Source organism: Lytechinus pictus, chromosome 3 (genome assembly GCF_037042905.1).
Source record: "Lytechinus pictus isolate F3 Inbred chromosome 3, Lp3.0, whole genome shotgun sequence".
Classification (NCBI taxonomy): Eukaryota; Metazoa; Echinodermata; class Echinoidea; order Temnopleuroida; family Toxopneustidae; genus Lytechinus; species Lytechinus pictus.
The window spans coordinates 9,382,115-9,405,228 of record NC_087247.1 but is presented as its reverse complement, the minus strand read 5'-3'; the positions used below and the strand labels follow the sequence as shown (position 1 = coordinate 9,405,228).

General features: G+C 37.0%; 1 protein-coding gene across 2 annotated transcripts; it reads left to right on the top strand.

The window, feature by feature from the left end:
- Window positions 1–3,876: 3,876 nt before the first annotated feature.
- Window positions 3,877–21,132, top strand: LOC129257866 (uncharacterized). Of its 2 annotated transcripts, none has more exons than XM_064096308.1 (4): window positions 3,877–3,938; window positions 9,539–9,705; window positions 13,379–13,473; window positions 14,862–21,132. In XM_064096308.1, the coding sequence occupies exons 2-4, from the start codon at window positions 9,601–9,603 to the stop codon at window positions 15,520–15,522; spliced, it is 861 nt and encodes a 286-aa protein (XP_063952378.1). In that variant the 5' UTR covers window positions 3,877–3,938; window positions 9,539–9,600; the 3' UTR covers window positions 15,523–21,132. The 2 variants fall into 2 exon arrangements, with proteins under 2 accessions (XP_063952378.1, XP_054752268.1); XM_054896293.2 differs by lacking the exon at window positions 3,877–3,938 and adding an exon at window positions 4,035–4,279.
- Window positions 21,133–23,114: the final 1,982 nt, after the last annotated feature.

Genomic DNA, 23,114 nt, shown 5'->3' with positions numbered 1-23,114 from the left:
CCAAGTGGTGCGCTAGTGCCCTTTGGTAAGGGATTTATCCTCATTACCAGGTCCCTCGGAGAGGACCTTAAGCCGTTGGTCCCCTGGTTGCTTGCTCACAGGCATTCATGCTTTCTTAGCAGTCAGGTAAAAAACCTCGGTATGTATGTATGTATGTAAAATAGCAATATCATTAAAATGATGGGGAAGAAAATCTAGGACAGTGTCGCCTGTCTCCATACGTCTGTATCAAGTCGTGAGATAAGAGGTCAATTTTTACTCCCGGTTGAAAAGCCATTTGAAAATGGTATAGGTCAATATCTATATCAAATAAGACACAAAATCTAACAAGTAGACCTTGTGCTGTTGGTCTTCTTGAGTTTAATTAGTAATTGTCAAGTGAATAAATACCGTGCAATTATTTCGAATGAATGACCACGATTGAATGACATCAGAAAGATCAAGAGGAAGTGCCGTCGCTTTTCCCCGACAGCTTGAATTTCGACATGCAGTTGGACAAAAATAAACCAAAAGAGGGGATAACTTATAATGTAAAACGCTATTTAAAAAAATTAAGCACGTTGTTTAAGCCCGTCACTCTAACAAATACTGTTTAAACTTTTAAACAATTTTTTTTAACTTTTTAAACAAGTTGTTTAAAAAGTTTAAACAATTACCAAAATAAAATTAAACAACTTGTTGTTAATAAGTAACGAAATGAGAGGAAAATAAGCATTCAGGAAAAGAGAAAAGAGGGAGAGTGAATGAGGAAAGAAGAATGCAGCAAAAAGATGAAAAATAGTAAGAAAATGAAGGAGAAGATATTTTCTTTCGTTTTATTCCTTTGTGAGCATCCCATATTGTCCTCTCTCCCGAGCTCCCTCTCTATAATTCTCTTTCATCATCTCTCACTTTTCTTCTTCCTATTTTTTAGTGGGCATATCACTTTATGTTTCCTTTATTCTCTGTCAAAGGGATATTCCTATTAGGCCTACATATACTGAGGAATGAAGAGGTTTTCCGATAAAATAAATTTGAAAGAACAAAATTACGAAAAAAAATGCATTATGTTACGAATAAAATCCGGTGAATATCATTTGAAAAAAAATTAACCGACAAGATCACATCCACACAAGAGGAAAGAAGAATAAAGAACAATCATTATCATTACAAGAGAACCATGAAGAATATGTGCAGGAAGCTGTGTGGAAGGAAAAATACAAGATGGAAGGAGGAAGAAGGATGAAGAGGCATTATGAGAAGAAAGAAAAGGGTGAAGGGAAGGGAAAAGGATAGAGGATAGGCAAAAAGAAATATTAAATTAGGAACAAGAAAAAGAAATACTATATTAGGAAGAACAATTCGTGTTATAAAGAGGAAAATGAATAAGAAAATACAAAAATTGAATGAGCAGTAGAAAGAAACAAAGAAGGAATGGAAGGCATGAAAACGATGAAAAGAGAAAGAGAACTTGTAGAATGACGAATCAATATCCTGATGTAAAACGTTTAAAGTACGTTCTCGTCACAAACGCAGTGAAATATGAATAATTGATATGATGTCAATTAATGTACATTACTAATTAATGTACATTACTAATAATACACTATCCAAAAAATGAATAAATAAATAAAACGGAATAGCAATGCATCGTAAATTACAGCCCTGGGGCTGAATGAACTAGCAATACCTCAGTTACATTTCCCGGCACATTTCCCCTATACGGCCGCCGTACAGCGAGTAGAAAATTGTACCATGCAGCTTCATTATGGGTGGTTTGAATAAAATTAGATAAAACTGAGCACTGGCGTACCTAGGATTTTCCAGAAGGGGGGCAAATTTTTTGGAGGATATTTCGTCCGCGAGAAAATCTGACAAGCAAAAAAAAAAAAAAAGGGTCTTCGGGTTAAAAAAAAGGGGGTACACGTCTGTTCTTATTGCATTTTTACATTACAAATTATTAATTTCGCTTCTCAAAAGGGGGGGGGCACGTCCCCTGTATCAGTTGTGACTCGTCAGGGGGGGGGGGGCAGGGATACGTGCCCTACATTAGTTGTTACTCGTCAGGGGCCAGTGCTATGCATTGGCTTACATGAATCAAGGAATTTGTTCAAAATAAAGCTAGCGTAAATCCCAGTTTGGGGGGAATATCCCCCATTTTTTTTATGCGACGGGTATTGCTTGTACAACCCCCCCCCCCCCGCACTTTTCGAGAGAGAAATTATAATACTTATATCACACAATAACTGATACCATGGTTCATCGGGGTTCCTCTTTTATGTTAATCATTGGTTCCATTCACGGAAATAAATTACGGGTTTGAAAAACTCGAAAGCTCTGGCTTATTTCATCCAAATAACTTTACCATTCTTTCGGCCTCGAAAAAAAAACCATATAGGTATTCAACTACATTGGCGATAGAGGTGTAAAATATGGATTAGTAGCGTAATGATGGAGCCAACAAATGGAGGGGGTCAGACGTCATGAATATTAGGTCATTATTTTTTTTTTTAAACTAGGAGCGAAGCGAAAGAGCAAAAATATTGACCTTTTAAAAATACAAAAATCTATTTTTTATAGATTTTGACATAATATTAAAAAAACAGTATCAACTTTCATTTTTCCCTTTCCTTCTTTATCTCCTTTTTTCTTGGCCCCCGAAAATCTTGTTTTGTTTTTTTTTTACTTTAGAGGGGGGTCAGTGGCGTAATGAAAATTGAATTCCGTAGAGAGTCAACCATAGCGAATAGTGAACAAATTATAAAAAGCTGCAAGCGAGCGACGCAAGAGAACAAAAATTGTAACCTCTTTTAACACAAAAATCTAATTTTGTGATATTTTGACATGATATAAAATATATATTTTCCTTTTTTTCTCCTTCTCACTTTGTGGTGAAAGTATTGGGGTCCATATGCCCCTAACACCCACATCTGTAGGTCTTACGCCAGCGGGGGGGGGGGGGGGGTGAGGGTGAGGGGCTTTATATTTCTACCACAAGGTTACGTACTACTATAAAAATCAATAACTGTAATGCAAGCCCGAAGGGCGAGCTGATTTTTTTTCTCGAAAAAGTGACCAAAAAAATGATCCATTATAAAGGAGTGAGGAATCCTGTCTGTTTGTTTCCCTTTTATACACTCTTTTAGATTCCAATTCTCATTTCTTTTTCTATATTCTCCACTTTAATGATTTACATCATATAAACCGGGATACTGTGAATACAAATAAAATGAAGTGGCATTCAAATGAGTGGTAAATAAATGGGGGCACAGCCATGGAGGGGTACATTTTAAAACGATGCCATGTATAAAAACATAGACATGAACATGTTATTCTATTTCCTCATGGATTTATTTCTTTCTCCATCCATCCGTTTCTAACAATATCTGAAAGGAATGGTTTCATTCAATAACAATAAGCATAAGAAAATTCCGAGAAAAAAGATGGCCATCCTGCAACTATTATTGGTCTATGCTGGTCTATAATGGTTAAAACAACAATCAATATCGTTGATCATAGGTCATGTAGGTTGCGGAAGCGGGGGGACCTGTCCCCCCTAAATTTGAGGTGGGGGACGATCCCCCTAAATTATTAGTTGATAACTTTTTTTTGCTTGTCAATTTTGTTTCCTGCGTGGATCCCCCAATTTTTTTTTGAAAATTATGATGGTCCCCCTAAAATTTTGGTTGATAACCTTTTTTTTTTTTTGGGGGGGGGGGGCTTGTCAAAAAATTTGGGTGGTCCCCCCCCCCCCCCTAAATTCCTCCTTTATCATGTTTATATTATCATCATATACGACCATAAATTATTGGGAGTTTTTAAATATTTTTTCAAGTAAAAAGCGGGTGATAACACGTCTACAGGCCATCCCCGGATTCCCCATCACCCCCCCCCCCCCCCCCCCGTGATCGACATTCGACACCCATATGGAGATAAATCATTGCTGATTTTGTTACAAGGTAATAAGACATTATAGGTATAATAATTTCTATTTCATGTGAAAGTGAAAATTGCAGTGGGTGTCCCCCCCCCCCCCCCCAATCAGACAACAAACAGGGAATTCCCCCTTTCCTTTTGCTTTGATGATAATGATGAGCGTTAACGTACAGAAAACAGAGAAAGTTGCAAGATATGATTATACTGTGCGCTGATATATTTCTGCTCCCGACTCCTTTCTTTGAACCTTTGACTTTGTGACTGGATATTTTCCTCGAATTTGTTGTTTCCTCTTCACCAAGTGTTCCAGCATTTCCAACCAATCGTTTGGAAACTTCTCGGAATATCTTCAAGGAACGGAATTGTAATTATTGCTCTTGTTTCTAGTTTTTAAAAGAAGTTTTTTTAACCCATATTTAAATGGCATTACTCCATTTAGGCCTGAACGACACTCAGAGGTTATTCCTAATGCCAGTGTGTGCAATTTTTACGCACACAACTTCTTAAGTAAAATCACGATTCCAGGGTATATGTATTTAAGTAGCGCATAAGCCAAACCACTGCCTAGCTCTATGTGTGTTGTGCAAAGTATACTAACCTTGCTATGTGAGTGGGAATGACATTGACAGTTTCGGTGACATAATGAATTGATACTGATGCTTTCTTTTTAATTAGTAACTCTTAGTTTGTTTTATAATAATTAATAGACTAGTTTAACTTTAATAGCCACATCAGTGATCAGGATTCGATAAGCTTCGGTCTCTGTTATGTTGGTTGTTCCGCTGAACTCCATTGCCTGGCTCCACTCACCAATTTAACAATAACAGAGACAGAAGTTCTAACTCGATCTGTACAGGGACTCAATCGCCATATGTTTATGTATTAAGTTCGGATAAACCAGGGAAGTGGGACTTGCAGACCTGCCAACCAGTACGTTTTAGCCGTATTTAGTACGTTTTTGCAACCAAATCGTAATTTATTGAGAAAAATAATCTCTTTATGTCTCTATTTCATAAAACGTGCACAAATATGGTTATTAGATCAATGTAATTTCAGGTAACTTGTTTTTTTTTTCAATCATTTTGTTCAAACCAGGGTGAAAATATACACATGTTTGAATGTTTTTTTTTTCATCTGCAAGAGCAGTGCGCATTTTAGCTTGCATGCAGCTTGAGCGCCGCGATGAGCGAGTGCGCCAAGCATTTTATTATGAAATACACTTTTTTGGGGAAAAATACAGTTTTTTTTATCACAGAATACAGTTTTTCATTCCCAGAGGTTGGCAGGTCTGGTCACACGACAGCCGAAGGAAGTCACTGTTTTTTTCCCCTTTTAAGTTTATGTTTTCCCATTTCGGTGCATTTCAGGCCAAATCGGAATAATCTTTATTTTGGTCAAGCTATTTTTATATATTATTATGAAATAAAGACAAAAATCGATGAGCACCGTCGGCGGGATTTCGCATTGTTAACCCCCCTAATGGTGGCTGTACGATTGCGAGCCGTCTGTGTACGAGGAGAAATGAAGAAAAAAAATGTTAAAAACCTCCTCCAAACGGACGGCTGCCAGCTGTCTAGATCTAGTCCAGACAGATTCATGAGACGTCGAGACCCTGACTGAAGTGTTCTGCCTCTATTATAAAAAACAACCCTGGAAAATTACTTTCCCCCAAAAAGATGTTAGGTCTAGTATAGTTAGAGTAAACATGGCACTGATTTCAATTTCCTGAGAAATTCAGAAAGTGTGTAAAGCAAGGTTAATTGTCACCATAACCATTTTGTAGATCTGGAACAGTTACATTTATGATAAACTGAACTTTGTGAAATCACGAAATCTGAGGTGAAAAATGATCACACTGCACTGAAAATCAGCAACACAGATCTATAAAGCACATGTGGGACCTTACATTCGGATGGAATTCCATGCTTATTTTTCTAAATTGTTAGTAATTGTACAATATATTCTAGAAGTTTTGACACATTTTTTTTACATACAGTCTTTTGATTGGATTCTCAACGAACTTATTTTAAAATCGCTACAAAAATCCATCGGTACAACAAGTAATAATAATAATAATAATATGTTCATTTATATAGCGCTCTTACAATATATCATCGTTTCACAGCGCTTCACACAATGATGGAATACAAAATTATAATAACTAATACATGTATGTAAAGATTATTGATTAAAAGCAGTCTTGAGATGTTTCTTAAATACTTCCAAAGAAGGAGAAAGTCCTGGCACTTATCTTTAAGCTTTGGTATAAATTTGTGGTTTGATTATAGATAGACAAAATCGTGACACAAATCTCTTACATTACAGAATCCATTCAATTTACTAGAGCATTTCTCCCAAGAACAATTTATAATTGTGTGAAAATCTATACTAAATAGTTTAGTATACCTTGGAGCACAGTAAACGTAAGAAATATAGAATGTTAATTGGTAATTTATGGAGTTAGACCATGGGCTACATGTAACTTAAACTGAACTTCAGAAAACAGGCCACTGAGAAAATCAGTAATTACTAAAAAAACAGCTTCAGGAAATATATCCCAGATGCGGATATTGTAGTGTGGGTGATATATGGTGATATAGTTGGAAATTGAAAACTGAGTAACAAGTTTTAAGTGAGGTTCTCGACTTGAAGGCTGAAAATTGTTTGATTTGAATGTGAAAATCAGACAAGCAAAATACTGAAAATTTAATCAGGATTGGGCCAGGAATAACAATAATATACATGTAACAATTAAAAGTTTTGTATTAGTTTGGTTAAAACAATTTTTACAGGGCGATAGCTCAGTCGGTAGAGCGGGGGATTCGTATTCTGGTGACCCGATTCGATTCCCACTTGGTGTGCTAGTGCCCTTTGGTAAGGCATTAATCCTCAGTACCAGGTCCTTTGGAGAGGACCTTAAGCCGTCGGTCCTCTGGTTGCTTGCTTACAAGCAAATGCTTTCTTAGCAATCAGGTAAAAAATTACCACCAATACAGATGTTGATTATGCAATGAGCAAGCTGATAAAAAAAGAGTCATCCCATTTCTTTTGGATGTCCCAATATCTTTTTTGTTTTATGTGAAATTATGTTTATTCAAACTTTGTCCTTCAAAGGTGTAAAAATATGATTGACTACTGAATTTCAGTGATTTAGTTAAACTTTTTTTTGTTTTCAAGGAATACATCACATCTGAGACTAAGTCTAATATATGAAATAATTCTTTATTTCATGTAATGAAAGAAGAAAGAGGAAATTTAGTAAGTGACATCATCATGATGGCATCCATAAAATATTGCTGAAAATTGAAATTCAATAACTTCATTATATTCTATCAGATTTTGATGAACTTTTCAGCTTTTTTTCTCTCTGAATTTTACTCCATGTATATTATTTTCAGCATGGAGTACCCTCCAGTTGATAAAAATGTTTAACACTTTGATTATTGTAAAACCATGATGAGGGGTCCATTTCATAAAACTTGTTTTAGTACAAATTTTGCAATTTAAAAGTTAAAAGCTACTGAAATCCTTCAATCTGATTGGTTATTAGAAAATTTGTTATAGAAATTATGAATTTAGTCTTTATGAAACAGGACCATGAATAAGTAGAACTATGGTAGTAATTTTCCATTTTTTGCCACCTGCATAGCAACACTACATATGTATGCGCTGCTTTTCTGATGGTGGCAGCGACAACAGCAGCATCGTCAATATTGAAATCTTAACTAAGGTTAATTTTTGTCTCACCTGCGAAGCAGAGTGAGACTATAGGCGCCGCTTTTCCGACGGTGGTGACGAAGGCGGCGGCGTCAACAAACACCAAATCTTAACCGAAGGTTAAGATTTTGAAATGACAGCATAACTTAGAAAGTATATGGACCTAGTTCATGAAACTTGGCCATAAGGTTAATCAAGTATTACTGAACAACATCCTGCCTTAGTTTTAGGTCACATGACTAAGGTCAACGGTCATTTAGGGTCAATGAACTTAGACCATGTTGGGAGTATCTGTTGAATTACCATCATAACTTTGAAAGTTTATTGATCTACTTCATAAAACTTGGACCTAAGAGTAATCAAGTATCACTGAATATCCTGTGCGAATTTCAGGTCACATGACCAACGTTAAAGGTCAATAAACTTTGGCCATGTTGGGGGTATTTGTTGAATTACCATCTCAACTGTAAGTATATTGGTCTAGTTCATGAAACTTGGACATAAGAGTCATCAAGTATCACTGAATATCTCATGCAAGTTTCAGGTCACATGCCCAAAGTCAATGGTCATTTAAGGTTATTGAACTTTGGCCATTTTAGTGGTAATTATTAGATTGCTGTCATAACTTTCAAAGTTTATAGATATAGTGTATAAAATGTGGATATAGGGGTAATCAAGTATCACTGACAAGTTTTAGGTCACATGATCAAGGTCAAATGTCAATGAACGTAGTATTTATCATTATATGAATGATGTTTTTTGTGAATAAGTATTTTATAGTAGTTTTCAAAGTCAGCACTGCTGCTATATTGAATCGCGTGATGCAGGTGAGACCGCCAGAGGCATTCCACTTGTTTAAAATGTCATCATATCCATAGAAAGTATAAAGGCCTTTTTCATGAAAATTTGACATACGGGTAATCAAGTATCACTGGCCATCTGACATGAGTTGCAGGTCTCATGACCAAGGTCTAAGCCTCTTACAGACTTGCCATGCCAACCAGTACGTTTTAGCCGCCGTATTTAGTACGTTTTTTTGTTAAACTAAATCGTAATTTATTGAGAAAAATTATCTCTATATGTCTCTATTTCATAAAACGTGCACAACTATGGTTATTAGATCAATGCAATTTCAGGTAACTTGTTTTTTTTTCAATCATTTTGTTCAAACCAGGGTGAAGATATACACATGTTTTAATGTTTTTTTTTTTTCATCTGCAAGAGCAGTGCGCATTTTAGCTTGCATGCAGCTTGAGCGCCGCGATGAGCGAGTGCGCCAAGCATTTTATTATGAAATACACTTTTTGGGGGAAAAATACAGTTTTTTTAATCACAGAATACAGTTTTTCATTTCCAGAGGTTGGCAGGTCTGCTCTTAGGTCATTTAGTGTCAACAAATTTTGACCATGTTGTGGTATCAAAAACCTAACAAAGGTTAAGATTGGGGATTTTTAATTTTTATGAGATAATTTTGCATAATTTGTAAGTCCCTATTCCATAAAAATTTTCATTTAATGGTCATCAGAGGTATCAATCGTGTTTCGGATTTGGAGGGAAAGTGAAAGAATTTTTGTGCATGCCAATTTAGAACACAGAATTTTGCTTGCAAAGCGCACCAAAATATTGACAATTTTATATGTTTGAGTATTTTCATGTCAATTTTAAACTTTGTTTTGCATTGCGTGTTATAATTTTTCACGTCAATATTATTTTTTTTGGGGGGTCGGGCAAATCTATATCTTAATGGTGGGAGGGTGACCCCCCCCCCCCCCCCCACTTCTCCTCAATTGATTGTAATTTTATGTTACTGGGCCTTTGCCCAGTAACATGAAATTACAATAAATTGGTCATATATGAGGCGTTCCTAGTTTTTAAATGGATGTATTTGTTTATTTGTGAATTTCAGTCTAGAGGTGGGAAAGACCCAGATGTAAGAAGATCTGGTGCCCCAATATATTGATCCAGAATATGGAGAGGAATGGGCCTGGAGCACCTCAGATCCCAGCTAGACCAACCATCTTTCAACATGCAGAGTCCCTATTATTTTTCCATGGAAGACTTACAAATACCGAGGTAAGTTGCACCGTAACTGTCTGTCGGCGCCGCATAAGCTAATTTGCCGAAATGTTCGGGTGTGAGGAAAACATGCCCCCCCCCCAAAAAAAAATTATAGGGAGAAGGCCCTTTGCAAGACGTGTGGTGCAGCCCATCGTATTTAAAGGAATAGATGTAAAATGACGAGAATGATGCAAGATGTAGCTTTCAGATCGTATTCTATTTGGCAAGCTTTCGGCCTTGCGCCTTCATCAGGCCGATATTCATGGGAACAAACAGAACAAAACATATGCAAGTAAGGCCATGGTAACAAAAAAGTTTCTGTTACCAGGTAACTTTGTTGTTATCATGACCTTATTTGCATTATAATCATCAATATTGCTTGCACTTCGCAGGTCATATAATATTTTATTTTCAGTATCTTTTTGTGTTGGTTAGTATAAGGCAGGAATGGTTAGATGAAAACCTTTTTTTTTTCATGTCAACATCAGGTTATACATACCGTACAATTAAGAAGTGATAGTGTCTTAAAACATACAAAATATCATTTCAAAATTTGTAAATGTCTGAAGCTCAGAATGGGGGGGGGGGGGGAAGCTGAGCATAATTTATTCATCAGTGTTGGTAAGTACGAAAACAGTGTTTAATTTGTTAATTTGATGAATAAATTTAAGGATACCTGAGACGTTTTTCGGAAAGAAAGCTGGAAAATTTACATTGTAAAAGTGAGAATGTTTGTTTGAAAATCCATGGTTATGACTTATGGGTCCTTGTAAATCTTTTGGTTAGGCAAAATTTATAGTACACTCTTCTTGGATGTACGAATGTTTGCACTATGTACTTACCATTAATTTGCTTCCATAAACTGAGTCATGAATCTATAAAATTGAAATGATCTGGAGGAGATTGTATAATACATGATGCAATTCAATAATAAATGACATGGTACTGAAATGGATGATAAGATACTAATAGTAAACACAAGAATCAAATAAATATTAAGTCATTTATTTTTGTACTGAATGTGAAAGGATATTGTGGACACTTACGAATAGCTCTTGAATATCATTTCCTTGTTTTTGTTTTGGATACTTGAAAGTGAATCATATTCAAACCACTCAGAACTCTCTGAGACAATGAAAGAAGTGTTATGTTTGAAATCAATTGGAATAAGATAATGATTAATTAATACAAATGAGCTTTACAGACGGAATTGTCTATGTGTCGTTTTCATGTGATACGTGTAAAGGATTGTTGATTATTATGGGGTTTTTTTTCTGAATACATTTTTCTGTAACAATTTTTTTCATGGAAAATCTGGTTAAGTCTTAAAAATGATTATTGTCCGATTTGTCCCCATTGAACGAAGGTGGATGGATGGGTTCACGTCACACTCTCTGCAGTCCCCCTTACTGCCTGCCTCTTTCCACTTCATATAGGCACTTAAGTGCATCCTCGCTCCTCAGACCAACTCCCCTCCTCTTGATGATGCACAGCATTTGTATAGCGCCATATATCTGTCAAAGACATTCAAAGGCGCATTCTTGGAGGAGCCAGCCAATCCGGGTCGCCTAGAAGGGCGCGCACACAGAACTGTGACCCGCAGACGCCTCTCCACCCGATACAATTGGCTGGGGGAATGCAGGTGGACCACTACACCGGGGTTTCCCCCTACTCTTATTCGAATAGTGCAGTGGGTTCTTAACGTGCAAAGGTGGTGACTCTCCTCTACACAGGGCCTCCATTCAACGTCCTTTCCGAGGGACAGAGTGTTTTCCACTGTAACATAGCCTGCATTTATGAAACAGGGGAGAGATGTTTACACGCAACGCACTGGCTTCAGTCATCCACGCGGGGTGGACTCGAACCCACGATCTTTGGTTCAATGGGCAGACACTTTACCGACTGAACCAACTTCGCTCTCTAACTCTCTTCTCTTGCTTCTTCCTTGTCTTTTTTGGCCAGCCCCTCCTCAAAGCACCCAGAACTCAATAGTCAATGTTCTTAAAACATGCCTTTCATACCCCCTCAGCACACCAAAGTACCCCACTTCGCCTAGATGCCAACGAGACCACCCCTTCTAAACCACCCATCTGCATCAAGTCCTCAGTCTTCTTTTGATCCATCAACTTCACTCCACGCATCGCTCTCACCATTGTTTCTGTTCCAGGGGTCACTCCCATAGGAACTTGGCAAAGCAGCTATCCGCTGCATCAACGCCAAGCTGGTATATAACCAATTACATATGAAACATTTTGTGTCAAGGTTAATCAGTCATATAGTGGCTGACCGTTGTAGACGACAGAATTATTCTCGGGCCTTTTTGGTTAAAGTGGAGATAATGGCAGAGCTGGGATTTGAACTCACAATCATGAGTCCAATGCTCCAACCACTAGACCACATGACCCTTTGCACTCTCTCTGTCTTCAACAAAGTCCCCGTCTCATTTTCACTCAAACACCATGATATCTTCCTCCCATACAGCATCACCGATCCCACACAACTCTTATCCTTCCTTTCATCTCCTAACGAAATATTTTCTTGCGTAGTACCCTGTAGCTCTTGACATTCCCTATACTTCACCCACACTACAAACCTTACTGCTCTATCTGTCACGTCCAACCACCCACTCTTACAATTACTCTGTCACCAGCACTGGCGGATCCAGGGGGGGCACAGTTGGCCCATGCCCCCTCCCTTTTGAGAGCCATAATCTAATTTTTTTATTTAAATATACGTTTTAACCCAAGTGAGGACCTTTTTTTTGCTTGTCAAATTTTCATCGGAAAAATGTGTGCCCCCCTTTTGGAAAATCCTGGATCCGCCCCTGGTCACCAGGTATGAGAACTCCTTCACCGATTCCTCCAACTTTTTTTTTTTTTTTTTGGGGGGGGGGGGCATTTCAGCACACACAAAATCCCCTGTCAAGCAAAATATTCAACACAAAGTTCTGCAATGCCTATTACTGGAAGTTGTCATATCAAATCCGAGGAAAGATATGAAATAATATTTAGATATTTTAGGAAGTGAACATTTTCTGAAACTATGATATGGCCATTTGTTTATATACCACATTTGGAAAAAAAATTGAAGTTGAACTCATGATTTGAGTGGACTTGGTTGGCCTTCAGTGTAACAAAACTAAAAAAAGACATGGTGTACTGTAATAGAGTTCTAGACATCATTTCCTGAGTACACGGCTTCCTGTACTTACTGTCCATGTTGTGCGTTATCATGTTTGTATGATATCCAGGGAATTAAAAAACTCTCTTTGTACTGTATGTTTTCTGACAATGTTTAATGAATCACGGGTATAATGTGCACATGTAGATGGTAAAAACACAAACATTTGGGTTTACATCATATTGCTTTCTTGACATCCAGGTTGGTTGATAGGAATGAATAAACGAGCATGAAAAGCCATAAAAAATGTTTCATGCACTTCACAGTTTAACATTTTTGATGGATTAGTATTCATTCTTTGTATTGTTCATGCATTTTTTGTATGTAAAATTTCAATCATAACTAGATTGATAACTGTTTAGCAACAGTGAACCGCCGTGCCTGTGCGATACAGGGCGTCCACTGACCCCGGTCTTATATGAAATTATGATATTCATTACGCAATATAGGTTTCATGAAGTGTTTAAATCTTTGATTGAGATCTGTTTTTGTTATTCTTCCATTTTAGGAGGATAGAATTTTCAAGTACTACTTGGATACTAGAGGGGCTTTTCTACTGAGGAAGAGCAATTCACAGGAAGATACTATTGTCATTTCCATTGTGTAAGTTTACACAATTTTGTTTATTAAAAGCCAATTTTAATTAATTTCTAATTTTTTTTTTCCAACATACACTACCAGTCAACTATCTTTGAATCTCTATTACCTGTAAAAGCCAGAAAACAATAGATTCAGTGGACCAAATCTATTCTCTGGTTTTTAAAAGTAATAGTGTTACAGAGACTGGTACTGTACAGCATGTTATACTACGAGATTGAAATAGGGTAACAGCCTTTAATTTTGAGCTTTTCTTTGCCCACTGAATGTTTATTGCATCTTGGAAACAAAGAATCACCCCCTAAAACCTTTGAATTTGATGAGTGTAGTTTAGGTTCAAAATTGGGTATTCAGTCAAAGTCAATATTAAGTTTGTTGTAAATTGTTTCAATCATTTGACTTGCAACATAATAGCAAATGAGGGCCTTTTATTATATATATAAAATCAACCCTTAAACAATCTTGGGCAAAATACAGGGCAATTAGATTAATGAAGAGCCAAAGAGCAATGAGGGTGGGGTATTAAAGGTTTGTTTTACAAGATAATTCTTTCATAAATAATCTTTGGAAATACAAAGCGCTAATTGAAGACAAGTGTTGCAAGTTACATATACAGGCCCGTTTCATAAAGGACTTGCAACTATTGTAACTTTGCCATTATGGCAACTACCATGGAAACCTTGATTTTGATTGACTGCTGAGCCCTGTTACCATGGTAGTTGCCATAATGGCAAAGTTACAACAGTTGCAACTCCTTTATGAAACGGGCCCCAAGAGTTGTTTTATTCGATCATAGTCTATATAGTACAAGACCACTTTCACATGAATAGCTCGTACAATTGGCAAAGGGAAATCTTGTGTTTGTGTTTGATTTCCGGATTGTGAAACTACTGGTTTTCTGTACAGTGATTAGTATAGATGATACTTTGTATTTCTTTATTGCTTGCTTTATGAGTTTCTCATGAAGATTAATGCCTGCTAGAAAATTGCTGTCTGTATGTTGCCCTTTGCTTTTATACCACTATTCCCATTCATCACTCTTAAATATGTGATTAATTCAACTATTTGAAGTTCAGGTATTAGATCATTCTGCAGTCTTTGGCAGAGCAGCCTCCATGATCATGTCAAAATTAATACTTTTTTGTTTACCCGACTACCCAGTTGTACTTAATTATTACTGTAAAACAAATTGAAGTTCATCATTTGTTTGGACAGCAGGTTGGAAAGTGTTGTGAAAATGGCTGATTTTTTTTTTAGCATGGAATATTTTGAGCTGACTCAATTGTGAACATTGAACTCTCCCAATTTTCCTGGTTTTGTGCTGCAGTACTGATTTTTGGCCTGAATTATGTTGTAATATAGTGCACACTCTCTTTTGTATATTTTCCAAACAGAGTTGACCGGAAGAATATCTTCCACATCAAGGTAGAACAGAGGCATGGTAAAGTTTGTATCTTCCAGAGCGATGATGTCTTCTCATCTCTAGCCAGGCTCATAGAATACTACCAACGGCATCCTTTCCCAGGGACCAAGCATCAAGGTCTTTACCTCACCAAAGCAATCAATGCCAACAGGTTTACACCAGCAACCGCTGGGACCCCAGCTCCAGGGGAGCGAGCACCGCCCCTCTCAAGCCTGCCGAAGGAGCCTTCCATCGATGAACGTCCGCCCATGCCGCTTCCGTCCTCTCAAAATCCGATCTACGCGGAGTACCGCCATCTCTACTCCCGCGTTGACAAGGTGGAATCGGACCAACTCGGCCGGATACTGCAGCTTTGTGAGGAAGTGGACAAAGAGATTCTGAATGTGGGTCGTATGAAGTGCTCTTGTGGTCTCTACAAGGAGGAATCGGAGCTCATCGATGGTTGGATGATGCATCGGGACACCGAGGGCGAGGCCACAAGAGGGCGTATATTTTTCCTCGATACCAAGACAAACCAGTCAACCTGGAAACTGCCGCAGGAGGTTGAGATGGAGATCAGGAAGAATCATCCTGACAAATGGAGAATGCTTTGTAGACTGTTGAAAGAACCTGTTGCTAATTATGACTTTTAGATTGGAAGACCAAAGATCAAGTATGGCCGTGTGTTGTCTGCAGGGTGGCAAGGCAGTGACTTGTTAAACAGACAAGAGATTTTGTGGATCAAGATGCATTTCAGGAGAAACAGCTTGCATAACAATGCCAAAATGGGAGTAGTACCAGTATACACATATTGGTGTTTTGTACAGCATAGAGGTATGGTTGTAGTAAGACAGCTTCTCGATGAATCTAGCGAAGAAAATTAATAAATATGACATGCCACTCAGGCTTCCAGAGTGTGATTTCCTTGATATTAGGTTTGAATTTGAATGTCAATATTGCAAGAGAAATGAAAGGAATACCGCACGTTTTAGTCTGTTTCCTACCCAAGCTCACACTGGTTATACATCTGGTGGGTCATGGTCTTTCATAAAGTTGTTCGTAAGTTAAGAGATTGGTGAATCTTTCTTACGCTCTTAATAATCAACAATGAACATTAAATGGTCAATATCATTTACCAAAAGAAAGGATCACCAGTCGTTCTTAAAGTCACTTTTAACTTATGATCAGCTTTATGAAATGGCCCCCTGGAATATTTATGAGTTTGTTACTTTTATCACTTCAATAATGTGATAATTCGAAGTTATTGTCTACTATGATGGGTTCAAGGATGTAGCTTTAGCGAGTGCATATGCATGTTACATGTTCCTGCTTCAATTCTAAGCAACCGTCCAAGCGTTAGATGGTCTGGGTACAGCCCTGCATTTCTGACGCATCTCTCTACTTCTGGTGCATCGAAACTGGGACGCCATGAAACAGGCATTCTTTAAAAGAGAACCACAATGATAGGGAAAGGATTTTGTTGCGCTTATTTAGGGGCACATCATCCGTTATGGTTGTTTATCTGAGGCTTGCCAGATATATCTCACAAGTTTACTGCTGCTAAAATATTATCTGTCATTAGTCGAGTATCAAAATGAGGTGAGATACATACTGGTGGGTGTTTCATAAAGCTGTTCGTAAAGTTACGCACAACTTTACGATCGACTGGAGCATGATCTTAGGTCCTAACTCAATTGCATAGGGATATCACTTGGCATGAGAAAGGGTTACCAGTCATGCGTAAAGTCATTCGTATCTTACGAACAGCTTTATACAACACTCACCAGGTGTACGCTTTAATTTTTCTAGGCTATTTATGTGAGATCAAATATGGAAAGGCCTGAAATGTTAAGTCAATGACAAAGCTCTTGAAGCAATTTGGACTTGCCTGTCCTATCGCTTTGTACTTGCCTCAGTCTTCCAGAAACTGCACAAGTGTTTGTGGATTAATTTATTTTGCAGACCTTGAAAGTAGGTATAATTTTTGATAAATATGTATCTATAGTAGCCACTGCTACTAATGGCGGAAATCAAGAAAACTCCAAACCATAAAAAAATATATATGTTATGAAAAGGCCTATGCTGAGGTGAAAAGAATATTAAGATGTTGTCTAGAAAGTATTCAAGATTAGCTGAACCATACCAAATACCATTAACAAGCAACTCGTGGTTATTTACTCAGGATTTCACTGAAAAGTTCTATAAAAGTTTTACTACGAAACCAGAATTCTTATGTGCAGGTCAGACTGTACACTATTAAAGAATAATTGTACAGACCTGTGTATTATCTGGTTAATTTTTTTTTTTGCAATTTACAATGTACATTTGACAGTAAAGAGATATAATATAGATTTGGAATACATGTGTATGGAGAACATATAAATGTGAATTGAATTTTGGATCTAATAAAAAGAGGTACATAAAACTTAAATACTAAACAAAAAGAAATGATTGGATTGAAATAATATTTTTTGTTTACATTAAATTGATTAATAATCCATTTTACACTTGTTATCTTATTATTTTTTAAGTAATGTCCTATTATTTTTTATATAATGGTCTATTAGGTCTAGGAAAAAAAATTGTCTACTTTTCTCTCTGTCAAGTCATGCTTTCATAGAAAGTCTAATTAATGCATTGACCTTAATGCTGTGGTTTGAAAAAAAATTACAGGAGGCCAGGCAATAGCCGGACTGTGAAACTACCAGAGTGAAACCGGAAACATTTATGACATGAAACTTTATGACTTGGCAGGACTGTATATTTGTGGTAAAAATACTTAGAAATGCAAAGTTTCAATGTCTTTTAATTACTTGTACATGTATTTCAGTGGCATCTGAGCATTAAGTCATGTTAGAAAGGGGAAATTATGTGAACCAACAGGCCTGCTCTGTGGTTTGACTGAAACAATGGTACATGACCTGTAATTGAACTATTGGCAGCCATTTTGTGTAAGATTTGTCGTGGTTTGAAATGTAATGTCCACGTTTACTTTGGTTTCGTTCTTAAATGGTCAAGCAAGTTTGATATCTGACCTTTTGACCTGGGACCCGTCTTACAAAGAGTTGCGATTGATCCGATTGATCACAATTCAAAACTATGGACAGCCAGCAACATCAACATCTAAAATGTATGTTCAAAATATTTTCTGCATAAATTCATCATTCTCTTGAAAATTCAGTGTTGTTCTGTTTGTTTACTAAAGGAGATTGTGCAAATTTCCTGTAAAAAATTATGGTATGGATGGATTTCCATAGAGTTGAGATTGATTGGATCAATCATAGCTCTTTGTAAGATGGGGCCCTGTTGATTGATTTTGCTGTGACATGCATTATCCTCAGTGTCCAGTCCATGAGTGGGTTCAGGTTTGAACAGGTTAACACTTCGATATTTAATGAATTTCGTTGCAGACCACGATAGCATTATCCATGGGTTGAATTAATCAGTGGTAAAGTTTTTTATGATTTTTTTTAAGACTACAATGGTTTAGCTTATCTTTATGGTTTGAATTAATTAGTGGTTAAAGTTGTAGACCATAATGTCGTATTGTGACATTTGAAAGTAGGCCAATGTGCTTGGTATGCTCTCTCCTGAGCAGTTTTGTTTCCTGCAGATTTTTAGGAAGTATAAAGGTCCTATTTGTCATACCTGGCTTTATTGCATCATATCCTTTGCTAATAATATTCCCATTCTCAATTGGAATTGTACCTAACTTGTTTGGGCCTAAAACTCCACACACTTCGAGAGGAACATATTCTATTTATTTTCACATCTGTAGTATTTATGTAAGTTCAGACATCTGATCTGAGTAAGTAGCAATGGTGTACTTTGAAAGATCAACTCTAATAGAGTCTCTACATATTCCATCCATTCCACATAAGCATATCAATGATTAGTCCCTGTTTTTAATTGTTCATAATCCTTGAATTCTATTTTATTGTTTTACAACTTAGTTTTCAAGTTTCTCCGAGTCAAAGCTGCATTCCATACTAATTTCCCAAATGGATGAGTTTACTTCATTGACTTTTATTTGTGCATTCAACCTTTAATCCTTTTACAAGTTCTCCATGTACAAGATGCACTGTAAGTGAAATGTCTAGGTGTTCTATCCTTGGTGTTCTACCCAAAAAGGAAGTTATTAAGATTTTATTACATGTATTAAGGTTTGATTCGGTTATTTTTTTCACCTTGACCCATAAGGTATTATACTGGCATGAAGGGATGAGGGATAAAATCCACCAAAACTGTGGTCTGAAAAGTTGCTGCGTCAATATTTCTAGCTTTTTATAAAAAACACATTTGTGTTAAAATATTTTGTAAAGTTGTCTGTGGAGAAGTGATATTGAAATGAAAAAAAAATATTGCTTCCTCAAAGTTGATTCCCTACCTATTAGTCATAGGCATCCAAACATTGATCAATTTGTATGGTATGCATACTTTATCAGTCGTGCCAGGGGCCGTTTCATAAAAGCTGTTGGTAAGTTAAGAGCGACTTGTGAAGCTTTCGTACGCACTAAATAATCACAAATGAACATTTACTGGTGAATATCATTTAACACAAGATAGGATCACCAGTCGTTCTTAAAGTCGCTCTTAACTTACGAACACCTTTTATGAAAAGGCCCCTAGATCATGATTGCAGATGAAGGAGGCAAATGTTCATTAGTTCTTCCTGATACTATGAATGGTTTAGAGCTGGTGTTCATTATAAAACTCATACCATTAGTTTCCAGTATACTTATTAGGGGAAAGACGAGAACTTGTGAAATTTTGAATGTTATTCATGCATAGTGTGGTAATGTATTATTCATACAGTTGTAGCAATGAATGTGGAATGTGTGAGAAGACCAAACTTGTCTAACTGTTTAATAGTGAAGTGCAAAGTTATATTGGTATGACACTTACAGTGGTTGGTATGGCACATTGGTAGTATTCAATACTTGGAAATGTGACCCCCCCCCCCATCTCTTAGCCAATCAAATAGCAGGTTTTCAGTCACTGTTATCCATAATATGCAACCAACATTTGTGATAAACTAGCATTGTGAATTAGTGAATAGAGCCTTACAACATTTAGATTCAAGGGGCGGATCTAGCTTTTTTCCAAGGAGGGGGTTTGACCGAGAAATTTGACAAGCAAAAAAAAAAGGTTTCACTACCAAATGAGGGGGAGGGGTTTAAAATAACTTTTCTTCAGGTTGTTTTTACTAACTTATGCATATAGTATCTATAATGTTATTAACACCAGATAAAAGAAGAGGCTGTAACCTTCAAGATGATATGTCATTCGTCACTCATATTTGTGATGGATGTATGATAAAACTGCGATAATTCTTAGTTTGTTTGTTTTTTCCTGGGACTCGCTGTAAATCTAGTGCTACCTGCCTGTAATCAAGGTCATTGTATTTGTCATAACTGTAGAAGGGTATGTGGTATTTAACAAAATAGTACAGGTATCTCAATATGTAGAATTTCAATCCGGGGAGCGTTTTGTGAAGTGATTTGTCATTGAGTTGTCATGTAGAGGTGTTGTGGCTCAGTGGATAAGTCTCCGGACTTTGAACCACAAGGTCCGGGGTTCAAACCCCACCGCAGCATTCGCATCCTTTGGCAAGGCGTTATCTACATTTGCCACTCTCCACCCAGGTGTAGTAAATGGGTACCCGGTAGGAAGGAATTCCTTGAATGCTCGAGCGTCCGATCAGGATAGCCGTGCTAAAGCCGGGATAATAGTATGCAGCGCTTAGAAATATTGTATTAAGCGCTATATTAATGTTGCATATTATTATTATTATTATTATTGATTTTTACTGGCAACTGTCTGCAGCTACAAAAATGCTTGCATACGGTTGAATGAGAACAAAGTTGTCAGGGAAAATCACTGAAAAGGTGTGTCAGGAGATGATCTCCAGATAAAAGTTACGTGTATTGAAAATGAACAAGTATTGAAAAAGATATGCCAGATTTGACATGACAATGATTCCTATAATTCGCAACAGTTTCATATCTGCAAGGTGTCAATGCCCAAAAGCCATGCTTCAATCATGAATAATAAGTCAGTGTTTGATAGAGTTTGAGGGCACTGGGTGGAAACATGGACCCACTAGTAAGGTCCATGGTGTAAATGACGCAGCAGAGGCTTTGATTTGTTGTGTTTAACGCACAAACTACAAGATGAATTGGCATTCTCATGTTTTATGCAGATATTATTTCAAATGAATATGTATTATTACCCAGAATAAAATCTAGTTTTCTATCATACAATTTTGCACCTGCCAACGCTTGTCTGGATTTTTAAGTGAAATGTTATCCGAATGAAAAATTGATTTTTTTGTCAAAACAAAGCATTTTTTTCTGAAGAGAATAAAGATAAAAGTATAGACAGAGCTGGGAGAGAGACTCTTAAAAAATATAAGGGGAGAGGGGGATTGAACAGAGAGGGGTTTAGAGTGAGAGAGAGAAGAGAGAACAAAGATCGTGCACACATGGATTAAAGTGACCATCTAAGCATGCTGATTGTCATGAAAGCATAGTTTTGATGATGGTGAGGATATGTTAACTCCCTGGTTAAACACAAAACATGTTGAATCAAATATTCAGGACATCAAAAAAACTAATCCATTTCTTTTGTTAGAGAGTATCAAAAATACTTTTCATTTTTCTCCAAAAGGAGAGGGCCTATTGAATGTCTCTATGGATAGAATTCAAAAAATTTCGGCCGTTAAATTAAAAGCATTTTGAGCCAAAGGAATTCTTAGCACAGGCGGTTGCTGTTATGTCTGGTAGGATATTTATGATAACTGTTGTTTTGAAGAAACATACCGTCATTGTGGAATGTGGAAGGAATCGAACCTACACCTCGAGAAACAACAGTGCCCCCCCCAAAAAAAAAAAGTAAATAAAAAAAAAATTAAAAAAAAGTAAATGAATGAATGAATGAATAAATAAAACAAAACTAGGAGGAACAACAAGCCGTGTGGTGTTCATATAATTTTGCCCAATTAATCGTGGGCCCGCAGCAGCCACTGAGCAGTGCCAGATCGACATTGCGCTATCCCTTCAACCGGTGATCGCCAAAAAGGATAGGGTAGCAGCAACTCCCATCTTTTAACGTTTTTTGGTCTGATGCGGCCGGGGCTTGAACTCCTGCCCTCCCGCATTAGTTGCAAGTTAAAATTTAGACCTTTTCAAATCAAAAAATAAATTTTTAAGAGATTATTCAGAATTTTTTTTTTTGGGGGGGGTTCATCATGTCCCCAAATTGACCATCTAGCCAGTGGAAAGGAGATAACATCCATCTCTCTACAAAATGTGTGTGTGTGTGTGTGTGGGGGGGATCAAATTGTTGTCATTTATTCAATATTTATATCAACTTCATCTCAGGATCTGCTGAAATTGATTATATACTTTCCTCTTATTCTACACCAGCCTTATTCATGCTGTATCAGATTAAAAAAAAATAATAATAATTGAAAACAAAACTTCATTCAAAAAATTATTAAAGTACTTGTAAAAAAATGATATAGAACTCACTATTTTGATGGGTGTTTTTTGTAAACCTTGGAGCAATAATTGTGCAAGATGAAGTGACAAATAACCGTCCAGCATGCCTAAGATATTACAATACTTCATTCAAGGGCTACTGCATTCCAAATTGATTAATTAACGATGACCACGTCCAATACAGAATAGGCCTACCTGAAAAGAACATGACGCCGGGGCGTTGGGTAAAGAGATTGGTGGTGATGTGGGGGGGGGGGGGACCCTTTTTGTTTCAGACTTTCCTGTCTCATTGTCGCCCATCTCTCACTTCTCACTCTCTCTATCCTTTTATTATACCCCCGTCACACTTATTCGGAATCAGCAGGAATCGAGCAGAAGCTGGAAAGAAAAAATATTCAAAAAATCTAGAAATTTTTGGGAGGAACTTATGAATTCATCAAACTGGAGTTGAAATTCAGTAAATTGACCAGGTGTACCATCATACACTAGTCAAAATGAACCGCAATGGAGTCAGATTGATAATTCGTGCTACGTTCTTGGACATTCTAGGGGCATTCTAAATATTCTGACTGCATTCTGAGTGCATTCGAAATATTTTTGTCATTTCTTTTGGCCGTCCCGAAGGTTTTGGTCATGTTCAAAACATTCGAGGGGTATTCTCGAACGATGTTGGAAGTAGATTTAAATGACCAATTGGTGGTCAAACAATAGACCTTTCATTCAGGCCAATTCTGCTTGATTCG

Coding starts and splice junctions, on each gene's coding strand:
- LOC129257866 (XM_064096308.1), top strand. CDS start 9,601: ATGGAGAGGAATGGGCCTGGAGCACCTCAGATCCCAGCTAGACCAACC. Junction 9,706..13,378: donor GAAGACTTACAAATACCGAG/GTAAGTTGCACC, acceptor CTTCCATTTTAG/GAGGATAGAATTTTCAAGTA. Junction 13,474..14,861: donor ACTATTGTCATTTCCATTGT/GTAAGTTTACAC, acceptor TTTTCCAAACAG/AGTTGACCGGAAGAATATCT.